Source organism: Nelusetta ayraudi, unplaced genomic scaffold (genome assembly GCF_046127955.1).
Source record: "Nelusetta ayraudi isolate G7.1 ecotype Tasmania unplaced genomic scaffold, CSIRO-AGI_Nayr_v1 ptg000006l, whole genome shotgun sequence".
Taxonomy (NCBI): Eukaryota; Metazoa; Chordata; class Actinopteri; order Tetraodontiformes; family Monacanthidae; genus Nelusetta; species Nelusetta ayraudi.
Genome location: NW_027466056.1, coordinates 3,008,758 through 3,028,672, shown reverse-complemented (window position 1 = coordinate 3,028,672; position 19,915 = coordinate 3,008,758). Strand labels below are relative to the sequence as shown.

Sequence of the window (19,915 nt, the reverse complement as noted above, 5' to 3'; positions counted from 1 at the left end):
AAGCAATTTTACAGCAAAACACAACATTTCTGTTTAAAATTGATTTAGATGAGCAGGAAGGCAAATTCAATCAAGTATTTTTAAATTCGGGATGACTAACGGCCTCACTGACCAGAAGAGGAGTTGTATTTTTACCCCGACACAACTCCTCCTCCATGTCCTGCTCCTCTGCTCCCTTTGTTTCCCGTTAATCCCGTCTATCCAATAAAAGATGTCTGCTATTGTTGTCTGTGGTGCCGCGGGGGGGCAGCAGTCTGGACAAGGACAAGTCTAATTATAGGAATCTGACGGTCGCTACTTAAAAGATCTGCGCGCTGACGGCCGGCCAGGAAAAGAAAAACAAAAAAGAAAAACAATCACCATTATATAATATACCAAATATACAGGCTCAATGAATGATGTGCAACAGGAGGAAACATAGCAGCGTTAAATAACATTATTTTACCTGCAATGAGTGAAAGGGCAGAATTTAATAGTTAAACTTTAATAGTTGCATGGTTAAAATTACAGGTCATATGAATTCATTCATTTGGCTTGGTGATATTTGGAAGTTTTTTGTAATAAACATAGTGACCGTATACACAGCAAGTTGATAGTACACCACACAACCTCTGGTAAATAATCACATTATTCCGATTTTTAACCACTGCAACATTAAAAGTGTAAAATTCTATTTTCCCAAAGATGAGATTTTGTTCCCCACTATTTTCATAAAAAAAAAAAACACTGCACGCAATGATTAATTACACCGCCTTGTTTCTCTTGGCTGTAACTAAACTCCAGAGGAGACAGAAGAGGTTTCGACCCTTTCACACACAGACACACACACTCTCACATACTTTGCGGCAGATCGCTCTGACCTTTGACCCTCTAATGCTCGACGTGACCTCGCGGGGGCCTGCTCAGGTAATCGGCTGTGGTCGGTCTGCCGGAACGACCACCTGCCCCGCCGGGATCCAGCGCGGTTCCCGCTGGACCTCGCTGGAGTGGGGACTCGTGTTCTGTTTGGCACTGTCAACACGTCAGCTGTTCGTCATTGATCACAATAAAGTGTCATGTCATATTTTGGTGTTATAATGATCTTAAATTTTAATTAGTGAATAATTAATTGAAACACAACCAGGATAACATGTTTAAGAGTAGATAAATGATTTAAATAGAATTCAGTCTTTTATTCGTCCCTATTTTGGTTAAATCACTATAATATTGTGTTTGTTTTTTCTTCAGTAGGATTTATTGCAGGATTCTGCCGGACAGTATTTGTTACTAAGGCCCACTGCAGATCAGGAAAAGTGTTTGTTTTTTAATTTAGAACTAGCATTTACATTTTTCTGGACGCTCAACCGTCACCCGCCTCGTTTGACTTCCACAAAAGCGACGCCGGTGACCTGTAGCGGCGCAACACTGCCGCTCCGACCGTCATCCACTCCAGCGGCTTTAACAAATAGGATTAGAGCAAAGAAGAAAGAAAGAAAAAAAAAGCCCTTCCGCAGCGGCTCAGTTCCCATATGCTCACCTGCAGGAGAGCAGTGAGCACACACCTGCCTCCTGCTGCCTAGTTGGCTTGTTTTTCTCTTTTCTTTCTCTTCTTCTTCTCCTGCAAGAGTCGCCGTTGGAGACGGCAGATGGATGAGTGTGAGATGGGAGCCGCCTGATGAGTTCAGGACAGTTGGGAGAGTGACAGAGCAGCAGCAGCAGCAGCAGCAGCAGCAGCAGGAGGAGGAGGAGGAGGAGGAGGAGGAGAAGGAAGGAGGTGCCCCAGGGGGGCCAGGACGCTGAGGAGGTTCGCCGGCAGCGGCGGTGTGAGGATGTCGGGGGTCGGGTGGCGGAGGGCGGCGCTCTGGGCGCTGGCCGCCGTCCTGCTGTCGGGCCTGGTGTGCGTGGAGACAGGTGGGTGCGACGTCCCGGCAAAACTTCAGCCTTGAACGACTTGTGAAGCCTCTTGTATCTGGCTTTTTGTCCCGCCGGTCACCTGCCCGCTCTCGCCCCCTCAGACGTGACCCGCGAGTGGAGCGCCGACCCGGAGGAGGGCAGCGGCGGACCCTCGGACGAGCTCCCGTACAGACAGCACGCTGCCCTGTCCCGCCGCAGGAGGAACGTCCTGTTCCCCAGCGGCGTGCGGCTCTGCACCCAGGAGACGGTGGACCAGGTGGCGGCCAACCACCTTCGATACTTTCACCTCAGAGGTAGCCACCGCCAGCGCGCACCTGATGCTCCAACACCAAAGGGACTTAGCTGGGAGGGGGGCTTAAACAGCCAGTCCGCTGTCACTAAAAGCAGCCGATCCCCTAAGGGGTGAAAGGTCAACCGCCAGCCAGCTGAGCGCGTAAACAGGTCCGTTCACGTGGAGTGTTTTTTTTTTCTTTTCGCTTTTTTCTTTGGGTTCTTTCTCGCCACGTCCACGTTGAGAAAGAGTCCGTAGAAAACACCTGGAAAAGGGGGAGGGGCGTTTGGATTGGATCAAAGCTTTCTGCAAAGTGGACCAATCAGATTTCTTCACTCCCAAGGGAACCAGGCCCCCCGTATTTTTCTTTCTCTTCGGAATTCAAGAATATTGTAAAAGGGGAAACCGTGTCAACGTGACCTCACTTTAGTCACTAGTGCAAAAAGCCAGATAGCCACGCCCACTCTGAGCATCGTTAGCATTGATGTTTTACATGTGCAAAAGTCAAGTCAAGTCAAGTCGAATTGTCATTGTATGGCCGTGCACACAACAAAATTGGGAGCGCAGCTCCCTCCAGTGCATTGTACAACAAAAATTAAGATAAAATATAGCAATGCTACGAATAGACGCAATATACAAAGAGTCAACAAATAGAATAATGAAATAAGTGTAATAATGGTTGATATTGCACTCAGTTATTGCACAAGTATGGTTGATATTGCACAAGTTTGTTTGTTTGTTTATTCCTCAGTGAGTTTGTGTGTTTAAAGAGCTGACGGCTCTGGGGACAAAGCTGTTTCTGAGTCTGCTGGTTCTGCTTTTTTTTTGCAGCATATTTGTGTTTTGCGTTGTGTTTAGTAAATAAATGGAAAAGGGGGAGGGGCGTTCAGGAACACCAGAGAGCTTTTTAATTGGACAAATTGGCTTTCGGTCAGATGCAAAGTGGACCAATCAGATTCCTTCACTCTTAGGGGAGCCAGGGAGTCAGTTTAACCAGACCGTGTCCAAAGAGGAAGTCTTAGCCACTTCTGGTCAACCCAGGTCATTGGCCCCGCCTCCTTTCTGATTGGGCTGGACAAAAAACAAACTTTACATCCCAATACTTTTTTTTTTTTCCAGAATTGTAAAAATGGAAATCATGTCAACGCCTTAGTTACGAGTACACAAAGCCAGATCAACCCACTCTTCATCGTCAGTGTTGAAATTATATATGCCTCAGAAAATTGAAGTTCTAATCCCTGAAGCACTAGTTTGTGTGTGTGTGTGGCCTAAAGGTTTGTCGGGTTGTGTTTCCGTGCGTTGCGCCAGTGTGCCAGGAGACGGTGTGGGAGGCCTTCAAGATCTTCTGGGATGAGCTGCCGGAGCGCGCCGTGTACCAGGGCTGGGTGGACCGCTGCATGGACGGCTCGGTCAGCGTCGCTGACATCGGCAGGTTCTTCAGCCAATCAGAGGAGCACGCCGCCCTCATCAGGAATGTAGGTTCTCCCCTGGTGGAACTAGATGATGGAGTGATTGATTGCCTCGAGGAATGTTACCGGGATGTGAAATCTTACGATATTGATGCACGTTGGAGATGAAATGTGCTGTGTTTAGTCAGTGTCATTGGCTAATTAGCACCTGAACTTGATTTTCATTTTTTTTTGCCAACTTGGCCCATCGTCATTTTACTTCTTGTGCAGTGTTTTATCATTGATTCTCTTTTCTTTGCCGACACCAGAGGGTCTCGATGGCTGCAGCCATGAACAGGTCAGTCTCACCTCCTCACCTTGTGTCCTTGTCGTGTTTGTGAGTCTTTTGTTGTAGCAGGACAGGCAAAAACAACAAGAACAAAACGTCAGTCTACTTTTTGCGTTTGTCGTTTTAAAAGCAAAACCCACCAAACTTCATTAGTGGGTTTTTTTTTCCAAGGACTTTGTCCTTTGTACGATTTTCAAGACCAATGTCTTTGCTGAAGTCCCCCTACTTCAACTCCATTCTTCAACAAAACTTTGCAGAAGCAAATTAAACACATCTGCCATGATAGAGTTTTATGTAGCCTTCTGGCTGTAGAGAGATTGTGTGTTGACACCTGCACTGTGTTTTTACCACCTGCATGCTGCAGTGTGCCCATCATCACAGGCCCGCCTCCGTGCAGGTAGGACCTGAACACACACACACACACACACACACACACACACACACACACACACACACACACACACACACACATACAGAAACACAGAGCTTCTGGGCTGTACTGAACTTGAGAACCATCCAGGGTGTCATCTCTGTTATCTGGGTTTATTAAAATACACTTTAAATTTCATATCTGCCTTTCTAGGCTCAGGGCACTAACACACTTTCCCCACGTCACAATCTGCACAAGTCCAATAAAAAGCAGGAGGCAGAAAAGCCTCGCCAGTGTTTCTCGCCCAGATGTCCGTCAGAGACAAAAGCGGCGGACGTCGAACCGCCCGCTTTGTTTGTTGTGCCGCCTTTTGTTTGGCTCGTTGTTGCTGTTTTTACAGTCATGTGGCCGTCGTTAATTGTCACCGTAAAAATGCCTGCACCCAGCTGCGGCTCAACAGCGGTACATTAATTAATCTGTAACGGGAACGCCAAGTATTTTAAAGAGTCACAGATGTGGCCGAGGGGTCCCCGCGCCCACATCCTAAAAATAAAATATAAACTTTTGATTGTTTGTTTTCGTTAGCATGATGCCCATGTGTTTGTTGTCGTTTGTGCCAGATGTATAGAGTTTTGTGTTGCTGTTGTTTTAGTTTCCAGTTAAGAAATATTATCTGCGGATGTAATTTTTCATATTATCTATAAAAATTAGGTATGTATATAAAAATAGGTCAAATGTCATTGGACATTACTTTTATTAGTTAAGTTTAAAGCTTGATTTACCATCCTGAGAGAAAAACTAATAAATCTGAGCTACAGATAAATGCCCTGTTTCCACTTTGCTGGTGCCAGTGTGTAGTCTGGGTTAAGTATTGATTATAAAGTCTGGAATTTTAAGGTCTTTTAGGAGTTAAAGGGAAGTTGACGTGCTAAATCACAAGCAACAAATCTATTGTGACTCGATTAACTTTAATGGGTTTTTGTTTTTGTTTTACTAACAGCAGCAAGAATGGAGGGATTTACTGCCTCGTCAGCCAGTCTGTTACGCAGCCTTCATAAAATATTGTTTATTGAACATAAACAGCAGCAGGCTGCTGCTTCATTTACCTTAAATCACACAATAACAGGAAGCAGATTTTTCAGCATCTTTCGATTGTTCTTGGGTTTTTTTTGTATTTTTTTTTTAATTGTTTTCTAACCTGTTGCTGTCTCTGTTGTTGCTCTTGCAGTTCTGAGAAAACAGCCGTCAACGTTGGAGAGTCTTCCCCACCAGCCGGTAAACCCTCTCTCTGTACTGTGGCAGCTAAAGACATCTACTTGTTGCTTCATTCACAGATATTTCCAAATCTTTATTTCAGAATAAAGAATAGGAATTAGGAAATAATCAATGGTGTACAATATCAACCATTAAATAGGTAAATAATTTAATATGATTTCTATAATAAAAAAGTAAAATGGTACACCATTTATCACCCTTTAACATGTTTACAATATGCAGATTTTAACAAAATTATATATGAATAAAAAAAATAGCAATTCTTTTACAATAATCAATTTGAGCATTCATATTTTTTTTTGAATTATTGGGATCAGATAAGTAATGAAGGTATCAACAAACTATTCTCCATTAAATCGCTAAAGCTTGGTTGAAAGTGTTTACCGATGACCCGTCTGCCACCCGCATGTACCGCGGTGCTCTGATTGGTCACTTGGCCGTAATCATCCGGCTCAGATTCTCACCTTATACCCCAATCTGTGGTTACTTGGCGGCGGAGTAGTGGTCGCCGCCGTTGGCTGATTCCCGTCACACTCTGCACTCTCAGAATAGCACGTAAGCCGATTTGCCGGCAGCAGTCTGGTCAATGGACAGAGATGTGACTGAGTTAATGCGGGACAACTATCAGGGTTAGTGAGATCACAACTACAGGTGACTAATGCCTGGGCCGGTCCAGGCCTGGTTTGATGGATTTGGAGAGGTTGTCAATGTGGCCGTGGCTTTTTGGATCTGCACGTGGTTGAAAAGTGCACATATTTATGCTTTCAGCAAAGACCCATTAGCCAACACTTGACTTAAAGCTGAGATGCAGTTGTTTTACGTTTTCCATCCATCCTCATTATGTTTTTTTTTCTGTGATACCATTTGACAGGAGGCGGTATCATTATTGAAACAGACACAAGTTCCGTGGACCCAGGAGGATTACCGCCTGGCTTCCAAGGCACTGCCTTGACCCCTCCAGACCTGGCCAAAGAGTCATTCGGTCAATCTCCAACAACCTGGACTACCATTTTTGCGGATTTCACCTCTGAACCTCCTGCTCCTACCAGACCAGAGATACTTGAAGAAGTTGGAGGAACCGAAGGAGGCACAATTTCAGAAAGTCCGCTTTTGGTTCCTTCAGAGTCTGAGGAGGTGCATGGTGAGGACATTGTGGTGGACACTATGGAGGCTGCTGAATTTGTTACCCACAAGTCCATTGGTGGGATTGTAAAAGAAGTTAATGTTGGTGACGTTGAAATTGTCTTGGAGAGAAATGAAGAAGAGCATGCTCTTCCAGAAGATGACAAGATCCTTGGGATCACTGCTGAAGTGGCGGTTCCACCTGAACCCGAGGTGATTGAGGAAGTTACCCCACACGGTGAGGAGCCCCCCTTGGAGACTGTGGCTGAAGAGGTGTTTACAGAAGCTGCTGTGCTGGTCCTTGTAAAGCCGACCGTGGTCTATCCTACAGAAGCTGGAATGCTAGAAGATGTAAGCCTGGAACCCACCATTGGTCAAGAAGTTGGAGAAACTGCAGACGAGTCTTTTGACATTAGCACGAATGTTGAAGTAACAGATGTGGTAGAGGAGGAACACACTGCGATCGCTGAAAAGCCACCAGACCCCACAGAATCAGCTGAGATAGCTGTTCCTGTAGATGCTGACAAAGACATACAAATGCCACCTGTAGAAATGCCTTCAGAAACTCCTTCAGGTGACAAAACCGAAGTGCGCACAGAGGCATCACCAACTGTGTTTTTGATGACGAGCAACAACTTCGAAGAAGTTGAATTGGAACCAGTGATTGAAGTGGAGTCTCTATCCCAGGAGGAGTCTGTTGTGACACTCCAAGATGACATGGGTGAAGAACTTGCAAAGCCAGAAGTAGAAGATGTTTCAGTTCCACAAGTGGAAATGACAAGAGAGGGCCCTATAAATGAGCCAACTATGACAGTTGTTTCTGAAAGTGCCAACGAGGAGTTGAAAGAGGAAAATACCACTGTGGCAGAGGGAGAGCTTGTTGATACAGAAGAGGAAAGTTTGAGTGAAGAAACAGAGGAGACAGTTTCTACAGCAGAAAATGCCACAGAACCTTCACTGCAGTTCACAACGGGAGCAGTGACAGATGATGAGGCTGTAAGAACTGTACAAGGAACAACAGAAGGAACTGTAGGAGTAGAGGAGTCTCTGGTGGCGACAGTAAGACCCTTGGAAATACCAGCAGAATCTCTGCCAGAGCCAACCAAAAAGACAGAACTTGTAAAGGAACCTGAAAATGAAGCAGAACAAGTGGAAGCTACTGAGCAGCATGAAGAAGCTACAATTCAACCTGTAGAAGAAGAGGCAGACAGTGTGAAAGAAGTGGATGTAGAGGAGGCCCCTATCAGCGGTTCTCTACCGGAAACTGTAGAAGCACCCAAAGAAGATGAATCTGATGTTGAAATGACGCCCTTGAAGAATACAGAAGTGGTCACCGGAGAACCGTTGGAGGATCAAGAAGAGACGGCTACTGTGGAGCTAATTACAGAAGACACTGGTGATTCAGACTTTGAGAAAGAGGGAACTCAGCCGGAGGTTTTGGATGAAGTTATCACAGAGACATTTGACATCACCACGCCAGAGCCAGATGACGTGATCACCCCTGTCATTGCAGTTGTTCCTGAAGATGCAGAGGGTTTACTGCCTGAAACTGAAGTTGATGAACCCCCTGACCACAAAGTAAACATGCAACTTCCAGAAGACTCACAGTCAGATCTGCAACCAGGCGCCACTGCCAGCCCGTCACAGGTCCTTGACTCGATAAAGGGTTCAGATTCTGAAGATATCAGCAAAGTGGAGGAAGAGCAACTTCAAGAACTACCAGATATGGTTCCTCAAGAGGCCGTGACTCATCCTTGGACTTCGACAAAGATTGGAGCCATTGAGCCCGACAAAGTCACCCAAGACGGCCCTCCAAAAGATCATGTCATATCCATTGAGGAAAGTGTTCTGCAGGAGGTGGAGATTATTAATAACCCCCCTGATGCCAAGGCAAAAGATGAAGCGGAAACTATCACAGTGGCTCCAGTGGTGGCAACATCTGAGTCATTTGTCAAAAGCACTTCAGGAACTGAGCGAGTCACTACCGAGAAAGCTCCTGAGGAACCCACTACCGTGGCCCCAGCCAAGCCCATGACAAAGTACGTTGTGGAGTACAACAACGGCAACTTCCCAGTTATAACCGAGAGTCCCTACTTTGTCGATGACAACCTCCTTGGAAACAACGGCTTCGGGTTAGAGGAAGACGAGAATTCGGTGCGCATTCACACACTGACTAGTCCTGGAACATCCTTTCATCTGTTGGTACCACTGAGACTTAAACAGATTTATGTGTGTGTGTGTGTGTGTGTGTGTGTGTGTGTGTTCTCTTCTAGATTGGTAATGAAATAGACAACAACCTGGGTTGGCCACCGAGGTCCCTCAAGGACCAGGTGGTGGAGCTGAGCCTCAAGCTGAGGGGCGAAACCTTCACCAATGCTTTGAGAGACCGCAGCAGCATCCAGTACCAGCAACTGGCCAGACACTTCACACACAGGGTGAGGTGACACCGAGCAGGTCTCAGTCAATGGTCTAGAACGGCGTCATGTATGAAGGTAGCACCATCTCAGGCTTTCTGATATTTGAGCACCTTTTTTTTTAATAAAAGATGTGAACCAGTTTGGATCATGTCCTAAATCAGTACCACTCCCTGCCAATGACTCGTGGTTGACTAGTGTGAGTTTAATGGTAGAGCCGGTCTCCCATCAAAATGTTCCCCCATCAGGATGTTTGAATAAGCAAATAAAACCTTTGGGGTTTGAAGCCAAACATTTCCCACCACGCCACGGTGTTTGTTCGCCATCTGCAGAGGAGTGACGGCCGATTCCCGTCGGCTCTCAGGGGGGAAATTAATCATTCGGACGCCTCATTCCTGTCAGCGTGTGTGTTTTCGGGGGAAGAAAAAGATGATGCATTCACTTCTTTTTTGATCTTTGCCAACTTTTCTGATCTCTTCGATTCTCGGCTAAGTCCTCCGCCTTCTTCTCTGCAGGCTTTCTTGTCATTTCCCTCTCCCTTTATTTTATTGAAAACTGCACGACTTTAACGTCTTGGATGCAAATTCATTACCAACTGACTGGGCCTGTGGTTTCATGCAAACTGCAGACTCAGGCGCTGGGCTCTGATTTGAAAGGCCTCGCCTGTTTTTTTGGGGTTTTTTTGCGCGCTAAGCTGTCCTCTCGCTGTGGCACTCTTTGCCCCCCCCGCCCCCCAATTCCCCCACCCCCCAGCCCTGCCAGCTATCAGTTCTGTGAGCTGGAAAACATCAGAGAAAACATACTGAATACGAGCGGGTGACTCACTGTGGGGTTTGTGGAAAAAACACTGTGTGCCAGGAAAGCGGAGAGTACCGGTGTATTCCCGCACCACTGGGAGCATTTCGGGCGGCGCTCCACCTTTAGTGACGCGGGAAAGCCGGTTTATGGTTTAAGAATCAGGGTCAGGGTCATTAAGTGAGGGAATATGAAGTGGATAACAGGACTAATAGGAACAGCAGGAGTTTGGAACGAAAGTGGCGCAGCGCGGCAAAAGAGAGGCCAGCTTTTAACCAGCAATGTGGAGAGATAAAACTTTACCGTCATTAGCACCGATTCTTGACCCTGTTTCCTTCACATTTTAGATCGAGGAGGCCTTCGAGAGGCTGCCCGGCCTTAAAAATGTCCACGTGGTGGAGTTCAGGTACATTTCGTCCTCAGCAAAATCTCATTAATCTCATTAAGGTTGTCTCCAGTGTATCTCCAGTTGGTTAAAAAAAACAAAAAAAACAAAACAATCGAAGTTGTGTTTTGGGCCATTTATGAGTTGTTTTTCCTTCTTTTTCTTTAGGCCTCAGAAGGACTTGGAGCGGTAAGTTTACGTTTTTTATCAGAACATTTCAATACAAACACTGTCTCTAAAGCCTGCATCCTCCAGCTCGTTGGGCCGCTTTTTTTTTTTTTTTAAATTGAGAGCTGGAAGCTTCCGCGGTTTTCAATTGAGCCCAACGTGTGTCTGCTGAAGCTGTTAAGAAGGCCTGTGAAGTTCACGTTCACCCGGAGAGTTTTCAAACAGTCTGATAAATCCATCGGAGCTGTGACTTCACGGCAGTGCTCTGATGGAAAAGCCAGCTGACTTGTTTTGAATGAGTAGGGACTATAAAAGCATTATTTGGAGTTGGATGCTAGCACGTGGCATTGCTCGCAATAGCCACTTGTGGTATTGCAGCAAAGAAAATATAAAAAGGGTTATGAACAGTTCTTACTACTTTTTGAAATGTAACAAATGGTTTTATGTTTCTAAAGACTTTTTTGATGGCAGAAAACAATATAGTGTAATAAAGGAGTACATATTAAACTTTTGCAAAACTCTAAAGGCTGATTGGATTAATGCCCTGTCCTATAAATGTATAGCAGACCAATCAGATTTCTTATCTGGCAGTGGAGCCAGTTGGTGACAGAGCAGAGGCTTCCTGTCGCAGCTCTGCAAATGTAGACGTTGCTCACAAGCTTGCAGCAACTTCCCGTTTGTAGGCTGTAGCTCCGCCTCCTCCTTCCCAGAGGATGCTGTTTGGTCCAATCTTACTCAGACCAACTGAAAGCATTTATTTTATTTGTGCAACTCAATTACAGCGCTAAAAATGAATGAAATGCGTAGAACCGAGTGCTGATTTCAGGCATGTGTGATTAGGTGGGAGGGGCATTTGTCACTTTGTCCTCAGTCTCCCCGCTCAAAGCCCCTTTCACCTGCCTGCTGCGGTAAATAAGAGCCACTGCGGGCTACTCTGCTCTAATTTCTACTTAATGACCTTAACAATAGTCAATCAGCTCTTAAGTGGGATAAGACACTCTGCGCTCGCGGGCCACCTGCAGCTGCCGCCGGATTAGCGTTAAAGATTTAAGACTGGCCCTCTGACCTCTCTAACCCCCCTGCCCCAACCCAGCCACCCACCAACCCAGCCAGCCACGCTCCCGGCCCATGAGCCCTCTTCCCCACGGCATGTTAGCCCATCACGCTGTTAGATTCATTTTGCGGCGCTCTTAAAAGTCACCTGTGGCACTGTGGCGGCGGGAAGCCCCGTGACTCCCCGCCGAAAGCCAACACCGTCGTAAAAAAGTCTCAGGTTTCCTGGGTCGCCCGAGCGCTCTTGCCTCAGAAAATTAATCCGCCGTGGCTGAAATTGTGAAGTAGCAGACAAGATGAACAGACGCCAGATGATTTGGCCGACTTAATGACTTGTGCAGTCATGCATCTCCAGGAAGGTCCCTGCTGTTTTTGAAAGAGGATCAACAGGGACCTTTTTTTTTTTTGCGAGCTCCTAACCAAATGCACTCATCAGGACCAGGGGACCAAGTTCAGGACCCTCTCCTCCCTCTTTTGCTGCCAGGGGCCTGGTGGTCCTGGTGCACTACGCCATCACCCTGGAGGTGGACGAGGGCGGCATTGCCAACGACACGCTGGACTTCATCGCCTTGCAGAACAACCTGGTGGAGAAGAATTACCCCGGTGCCGCCGAGCAGCCCACCGTCGTCTACACCATCACTGACTTCCGCAATTACATCACCGAAGCGCTGCACAAGGACCACTTCATGGCCAACGACAGCAGCCTGGAGACGCCGGCGGACGCTTCGCAGCAGCAGCTGGATGATGGTTTGGCAACAGATGATTTTAATAATAATGATTAAAACGAGGAGTAACTGGTGTTTGACTGTTTTTTTTTCAACATCTTCAGCAGACAAGAACTTTTTGCCCACCAGCCAACCTGATGACAACTTTGACAACATGGTGAGTTCAGTTGAGACAGCACAGATGAAAAAAAACAAAAACATTGTTGATTTAATGGCATCGGCTGTCCTCCTTCAGGACAACGTCCTGGCCGCCGAGAAGCCTCCGGATGCTCCGAGCCATGAGGAGAGCGGCGACGTCTTCCTGAAGAAAGACGACTTCCTGTTCGACTCCTTTGAGCAGTGGAAGGAACCCCAGGACTCGGGGGGCAGCGAGAACGACGTCTTTGTATTTGAAGAGAGCACAGTTGCTCCGGTGGCCTCCCACTTCCCGGACAGGACGGTGGACCTAGAGCCGGCGGCGTCATTAGAGAGTGAGTGCACGTTCAGTAGCGCGCACAAAATCAAAAATTCATCGTCATAGTTCAACAGTAAATCAGCAGGGCTCCTCCATACAAGATATGATGTATATTCCTGCTTATTTTAGTTCCTCTCATAAAAGTTGTGGCTCGGTTTGTACATATTTCCAGCAGCTCCATCATGTCAGGCTGCTTTTCGTCTCCTCACATTAGTCAATATTGGACAGACACGAGAACTGGGAAAAGGTTTCGAGACATAAATAAAAGTAAAACAATGCACAACTGACAATCTAGACCTCTATGTCACTGCGTCAAATTCCATATTCCCTGAATACCGCTGCTAAAGTGAAAAACCAAATAGAGTGGATGTGTTAGAAAAAACATCTGGACCTTAGTAATGCAGCTAAATTTCCTCCGAGATCTGACCAGCACTTCAGCTCTTCCATGTGCTTCCTCTGGGTTTACAGATAATGGAAACATTGAAGACGAGGGCTTCCTACTCAGCACTGATCCTCCGAGCAAAGGCCACCCCCCCAGAGGGGATCACACAGCGGCCCCTGGAGGCTCTTCTGTGGGGGTCCTGGCTCCGACCGTGAAACCTCAAGCGGGCGCAGAGGTCACCCAAGCCCAGGATGAGGGATCGGGGTCTGGTTTCTCTGGAGATGGGCAGGCGTTTGATATCTGGTCCTGGCAGCCGACAGCAGCGGCAGCCCCGGATGTCTTCAGTGACCAGAGTGGTATCGGCCTGGATGTGATGCCTCCGCCTGATTTGGAGCTAAGCGAGGACGAAGATGCAGACGGAGAAGAGGTGGTGGCTGGTCCCACCGACGGAAATCGTTTGACCACAGTCACGGTTGACGCAGCCGAGCTGCTGCCTCTTTGGACAACAGTGGCTCCTTCTTTAGCGGAACCGACACCCGAGCAAAGCCCAGACGTCATCACTGATCCAGTCTTGGTAATGCCTCATGTCCGCCAAGACCCCGAGTATTTCACCACCGAAGTGCTGCCCGTGTTTTCGCCCAAAGACACCGTCAATGTCGAACTTTCGGTGCAGACAGTGGAGGCGTCTGGCATCTACACTGAAGAGTCGCACAACCAGGTTGAAGTCGGTGCTTGGACCCCTGAGACCGGGACCCTCGAGGCCCCTGTGTTCGCAGGGCTGACTGACTCTGCGGTCATGCTCCAGGATGCCACCCAGAAGGTGGGCGCAACTGCTCAACCGGCAACGGTCATTTCACCCGTGACAGCCGGGCTTGAACCAGAGGGTGAAACGGAAAGGGAGGAGGTTGAAGTTCCAGTTGAGCACGAAGTACTTGGACTACCTACTCTACCAACAGAGGAAGCCCCAGCACTTCCAGAGGTCCAGACAGTACAAGATTTAAGTGTTGGAACAGTTGGTAGCGTGGGAACGGTCGGTATGGTCGGTACAGTCACTATGGAAGAACTGCAAGAGTTTGAGCAGTTCACAGACAAGCCCGCAGTCCTACTGCCAGAAGCTGAAGATCAAGAGATAGTTGAGATTTTAGAGGAGCATCACATGGGCACAACAGTTCCCGCCCCGGCCATAAAGGTTCCCGCCGTAGCAGAGGAAGGTGAGGATCTGGTGGTGGATGAGGTCATGATTGTCACCACCACAACAGCAACCACGACCGCCATCCCAGTTGCCACTTCATCTGCAAGTCTGGACTACAGCAGCAGCAGCAGCAGCAGTGACAGCAGTGACAGCAGTGACAGCAGCGACAGCGCATTTTCACCGGAGAAGGATTCGCCCTTCACCCGCGTAGCGGACTCTGCGCCCGAAGACGATGAGCCAGTTTTCCATGAGCACCAAAACCACGAGGAACCCGACGAATCTCCGACCACTTCACTCCTCCCCTATTTGACGCCGTCTCTGGTTGATGTGAACGAGCCTCACAGTGATGCCGCAGAGGCCGCCGAAACCGCGTCGAGGAATTCCTCAGAGGGAGAAATGCCTGGCAGCGTTGTTGAAAAAGCGGAATCAGGGCTTCAGGACGTCAACGTTGACAACCTCTCCAGCAAAGAGATCCGACCATTTGACCACAACTTTTCTGACGTACCACGGATTGACGTCAGCTTCGACCTGTTCCAGTACGGCAGCGTGGCAGCCGAGGGCGACAGCAGCGGTTTCTCAAGCGGGGCCCTGGGCTCCGACTTGGAGGCCGTCGCTCTGCCCACCCGGCCTGCCAGGGCCTTGACGGTGTTCTTCAGCCTCAGGGTGACCAACATGATGTTCTCCCACGACCTTTTCAACAAGAGCTCTGCTGAGTACAAGGCTCTGGAGCAGCGGTTTATGCAACTGGTAGGAACCTAACTTACAAGGTCACAGCAGATAGAACTCCATTGCCTCCCCATCCCCAACCCATTCTTTTCTTTATCTTTCAGCTGGTTCCGTACCTCGAGTCCAACCTCAACAATTTCAAGAACCTGGAGATCCTCAACTTCAGAAACGGCAGCATCGTGGTGAACAGCCGCATGAGGTTTGGCAAGCCGGTCCCTCAGGGCGTCACCAATGTGGTCCACCTCATCCTGGAGGACTTTGCCAACACGGCCTACCACACCATGAACCTGGCCATCGACAAGTACTCCCTGGATGTGGAGTCAGGTAGAAGAACCATTTTATTCTGTCAAAGCACCACAACAGTGTTCACAATAGAGTTTCGAGGAGCTTTAAAGTACCAGTGCAAGGCGCACAGAGACTGGTGACAGGTGACTCATTTAAACTCTTAGCAAACACTTTGCGAGTGGATTACTCTTAAAGGTGCAGTGCAGACTTTTCCTGCATGGTTTAGGGAATGCTTAGTTGCAAAGGTAAATAAAATACAGCCAAAGAACCAACGTCAATGCTCAACTAGTCAACCACCTGTGTTGTAGTTACGGGAAAAAAGGCTTATTTTTGGACACTGAAGCCTTTTCAATGCTCAATCTGCAGCCGAGTAACTACGCAGGGGTTTGTGTATCCGCGTGTGCATGTGTGTGTAAAACCTGGGATAATCTGTCTGGAAGGAACGTGAGCGCTAAGAGAAGCTCACAGTGACTCACGCTGACAGAGCCAGCACAGTCCAGTGAGAGTCCCTGTGTCCCTGCTGCTTCTTTCCACAAACGCATTTGCCCTCCTGAGTCCTGATGGGATTTCTGTAACACACCTGAATTATATTTACTCTATCTATCTATCTATCTATCTATCTATCTATTCATATATATGTGTATATATATATATGTATATATATATATATATATATGAATATATGGAAGAGATAGTAAAACATGTGTGAAGGTGTCAGTATTAAGAAACAAGGGAAAAATTTTAATCATTTTGTTGACTATGTTTTATTTTGAAAAGCTCTGCTGGTGCCTCCAGATGTCCACCTGAGCAGGAGAGGGTTGTATTTATCACCCCCCACCCCCTTGCAGCCGCCCAGCGGGTTGATTTTGGCGAGCTGAGGCCGAGTGGAGCAGTGACGTGAGATTTACTGTCATTTCCTCCAGCGCGGACATCTCTGCTGAGCTGCAGGTCTTTAATCCGTCTGAGCCAATCAGAGCGGGTCCTGACAGCCCTGGAAACCCTAATCTACAGCAGCGGTCAGGGCTCCCTGCGGAGGCGATAATCAGTTTACTCCTCTCAACTTCACTCCGCTCACAGGCAACCGTTTTCCATTTCCCGGTCAAGGAAGAGTGTGAGGACTTTCCAGAGAGAGGTGCTGAGAGCAGAACACTGATCACCAGGACATATGGATTGAAGCACAGTTTAAACTAAACCCCAAAATATTAATTTCCCCTTTAATTGTAGCACTGGTTACCTTGAAGGTGTTCCACTCTTCTAGGTCAGATACAGTCTTTTGAAATATGGTCTCAACCTCACCCTCTCGCCCAGTGTCTTCTACTGGTGTTGTGGTTGGATCAGGATTAGCCTTCGCTTACGCGGTCACCCGGGCTTCAAGGTTGTCTGGTCTGCTGACCGGATCCCGGGTCAGACAGACAGACAGAAATGTGAGAGCAGGACAGTGGCTCCTTTGCCGAGTCCGTCCGTGATCGCAAGATCTGTGGCTTCCAACGTTCTGGACGTTTTCCAGTGTGTGGGGTGGAGCCTAAAACGACACAGAAATAAAATGTACTTTTACGAATAAACCTCAAGCACAAACAACTCAATGACTCATTTTGACAAAGCTGGATCATGTGGACTTGATTTTCAAAACAAACCCACACGATGTCTTTGCTGCCTTTCCTCAGGTGACCAGGCGGATCCCTGCAAGTTCCAGGCGTGCAACGAGTTCTCCAAGTGTATGGTGAACCGCTGGTCGGGCGAGGCCGAGTGTGTGTGCGATGCTGGCTACCTGAGCGTGGATGGACTGCCATGCAGGAGTGTCTGCGAGCTGCAGGAGGACTTCTGCCTCAACGATGGCAAATGTGACATCATTCCCGGCAAGGGCGCCATCTGCAGGTCAGCTGCGGGGTTATTGAACCTGCTCACCACTGTTTCCGAACTACAGCCGTCGCATAACGCTGTTTTGTGTGTGTGTGTGTGTGTGTGTGTGTGTGTGTGCGCGCGCGTGTGTGCGTGCAACCTTGGATGCAGGTGCCGGGTTGGAGAGAACTGGTGGTATCGCGGGGAGCACTGTGAGGAGTATGTCTCAGAGCCTCTGGTGGTCGGAATCGCCATTGCATCTGTGTTGGGCTTCCTCGGGGTGGCCGCTGGGATCATTTTCTTCTTGGCCCGGACGTTACGGGAGCAGTATGACGGCGAGGACAGTGAAGATCCCCTGAGGTAAATGCCCCTCACGATCATCGTCCTTCTTCGCTATCTGCAAAGTGCATACCTGACTGTTCGCATTTTCCTTCCTCTTGTTTTCAGACGGGGTGAAAGTGTGCCAACGCTGGAGCGCGCCACTAAGTTCAACCCCATGTTCGAGAGCGAACCGGTCACGGCTCAGTATTACCGCCGCTATGAGGACAAGACCCCCCAGCCATACAGCACCTCCGACAGCGCTAAAACATTGGGCAGCGACGAGATGCAGCACCTCTACCAGAACACTACGCTAACCAAAGAGGTACGGAAACAATAGAGAATCATAACATATCATCTCTAGCATATCATATCCTCGTTATGGTTTGATTCGAATCAACTCTGGTGATAGGCGTCAGATACTTCCAGCAGAGTGTCATCGGTATAAACCTTTATTCTCAGATTTGTTTCCAAGTGTATTTTTCTCCTGCTATTTCAAATATGTCGATGCATATGTTTTGGAAAATATTTCGTCAAAAAGGACCAACAAGACAGAATGAGAAAGTGCAAAGCCTGCTGATGGAAAGAGCCTTGGCCTTTCCAGTGACAGAGACGATTTGGTGTTGTGACATTTGTTTGGCTTAGGCCTGTTTTCATCCCAGCCGGGATGAGGTTTACGCCTGACTTGAAAGTATTTTTACCGTTTGGAACCTCCCCCTCCTTCAGTCCAGCACCCAGCCACTTGTGACCCATGTGTTGCATAAACGCGTCTGCCTCTGTCTGACCTCTTGCCACAGGAGATCCAGGAGCGCTTGAGGATAATTGAGTTGTGCGCCAGGGATCAACACTTCGCCGACTTCGTGCGACAGACCCAAGTGTGAGTGTTTATATCACCGATGGTTCGAGATGTTTTGTCGTTATCTACATTGGAAGGGAGGGGGAGGTGGAGGCGGAGTCAGAGGGGTGGGGGACGGTTGATGTCTGCAGATAAAAACAATAAATAATTTGTGATTATACAAACATACTTTAATACAATAATGCACCTTTTGAGCTACCTTACCATGTAAATTAAAAGTTTTATTGTGTAGAAAAATACCACTACCTGTAAATCCACTGCCGTTGGCATCTTTCTGAGCATTTGGGATTAGCAACTTTCTCTGGAGGCGTAAAGGTGAAACGGTGAGCCAGGATTGAGAAGAACCTCCTCCATGCAGGAAATGTCCCAGTCTGACTGCCATCTGTCCCCTCTCTTGCGGGGGCAACGCGCTTGAGACCGAGAGACATTTTAAACCTGTGCCTTCATCCAGAGAGGAGAGACAGACAACTGATTTAACCGCCTGTTTATCCAGATGTGAACAAAATGCGCTCCTTTTTTTGTGCCTTCAAAAAAAATCCACCCGTGATTCTTTCACAGCTTCTTCTCTGATCCAGTTTTTCTCTTTGTATCCACCGCAAAGTCAATTTGTCTTTCTTTCCCTCTGTCGGTACAGAATTCTGGAGAGGAGAGGAAGCTCCACCACATAGTGAGTCCTGAGTCCATGGCCTCGAAGGTATGAGCATCACTTGACCAGTCAACTTTAAGACAATATTTGTGATCAAATTTGTCTCCTAGTCTTTGGAAAACGTGGCTGTGGCTGCTTGTTTATGTTGCACATGGAGTCGAGGCAGAACTATAAACTGAGTCTTGAACTTGTTTGTGCTTCTGTTGTCAGCTGCAGGTCTCCAAGGGAACCTGGCTTAGTCTTCTGTGATCAGAGGTAAACAGGACACAGTGCTGGAACTTCTGGGACATTCCTCTTTTTCTGGGGACTCTTCCTGCTGGGTGGGCTCGCCTGTATCAGGGACCCTGAACTGAACTCTGACCCCTACAGGCTGCCTCTCCCTCTGTAAATACTCTTTCTTGTGTTTCTGTTGATCCTTTTGTCTTTTGGAGTCCCTTCCCTCTGGATCTTCTGGTCATTTTCACTGCTGCTTGCATACCTCTGTCTTATACACGGACTTCACTGCTCACGTCTTTTGCTGAACCTGAAGGCTCCTTTGTCGTCTGCTTTGCCGCTGTTGCATCACACAAGGAGGAACTTGCTGTTGTTCATGACAGCAACCGCACGTTTGTCTTTGTTTTTGTGACAGTGCCGTTTTCTTACCATCTGCCCCATCAGTGCCTTCACTACTCCTTGTTGGCTCTTTTTCTGGATTAGGCTGGAATAAATATTTTGTTTCTGTGTTTAAATGAAAAAAAAGAAGCAAAGAATAGAGAGTCGCCAACCAGCTTTTCACACCAGTGTTTACACAAATCAATGCAAACTGATTATAACATGCGTAGCCAGACAGTGTCGTAGTGGAGGATGTAAAGACGATTCCCGTTCCCGCTACATGGTGTCAGTAATCACCAATCGCTTTTTGTGTTTTGTTTTGTTTTGTTGATTTTTTTTAGGTTAACTGTAATGGTGTTTATGCCATAACACACTGATGACTCATCCAACAAAAGCGAAATAAACAATAAACAAACAA

General features: G+C 47.6%; 1 protein-coding gene across 1 annotated transcript; it reads left to right on the top strand.

Moving 5' to 3' along the window:
* Positions 1-1,808: 1,808 nt before the first annotated feature.
* LOC142879327 (uncharacterized) lies at positions 1,809-19,655 on the top strand. Its single transcript, XM_076012534.1, has 20 exons — positions 1,809-1,890; positions 1,995-2,186; positions 3,473-3,639; positions 3,882-3,910; positions 5,500-5,546; positions 6,418-8,822; positions 8,942-9,103; positions 10,225-10,283; positions 10,431-10,451; positions 11,968-12,230; positions 12,313-12,365; positions 12,444-12,678; positions 13,131-14,983; positions 15,067-15,286; positions 16,912-17,122; positions 17,258-17,446; positions 17,534-17,729; positions 18,202-18,281; positions 18,895-18,954; positions 19,117-19,655. The coding sequence occupies exons 1-19, from the start codon at positions 1,809-1,811 to the stop codon at positions 18,926-18,928; spliced, it is 6,498 nt and encodes a 2,165-aa protein (XP_075868649.1). The 3' UTR covers positions 18,929-18,954; positions 19,117-19,655.
* Positions 19,656-19,915: the final 260 nt, after the last annotated feature.

What these genes read in the sequence shown, in the direction of transcription:
- LOC142879327 (XM_076012534.1), top strand. Translation starts at nt 1,809, where the DNA reads ATGTCGGGGGTCGGGTGGCGGAGGGCGGCGCTCTGGGCGCTGGCCGCC. An exon ending in CCTGGTGTGCGTGGAGACAG is followed by an intron (nt 1,891 to 1,994) that starts GTGGGTGCGACG and finishes TCGCCCCCTCAG; the next exon opens with ACGTGACCCGCGAGTGGAGC. An exon ending in CCTCAGAAGGACTTGGAGCG is followed by an intron (nt 10,452 to 11,967) that starts GTAAGTTTACGT and finishes TTTTGCTGCCAG; the next exon opens with GGGCCTGGTGGTCCTGGTGC.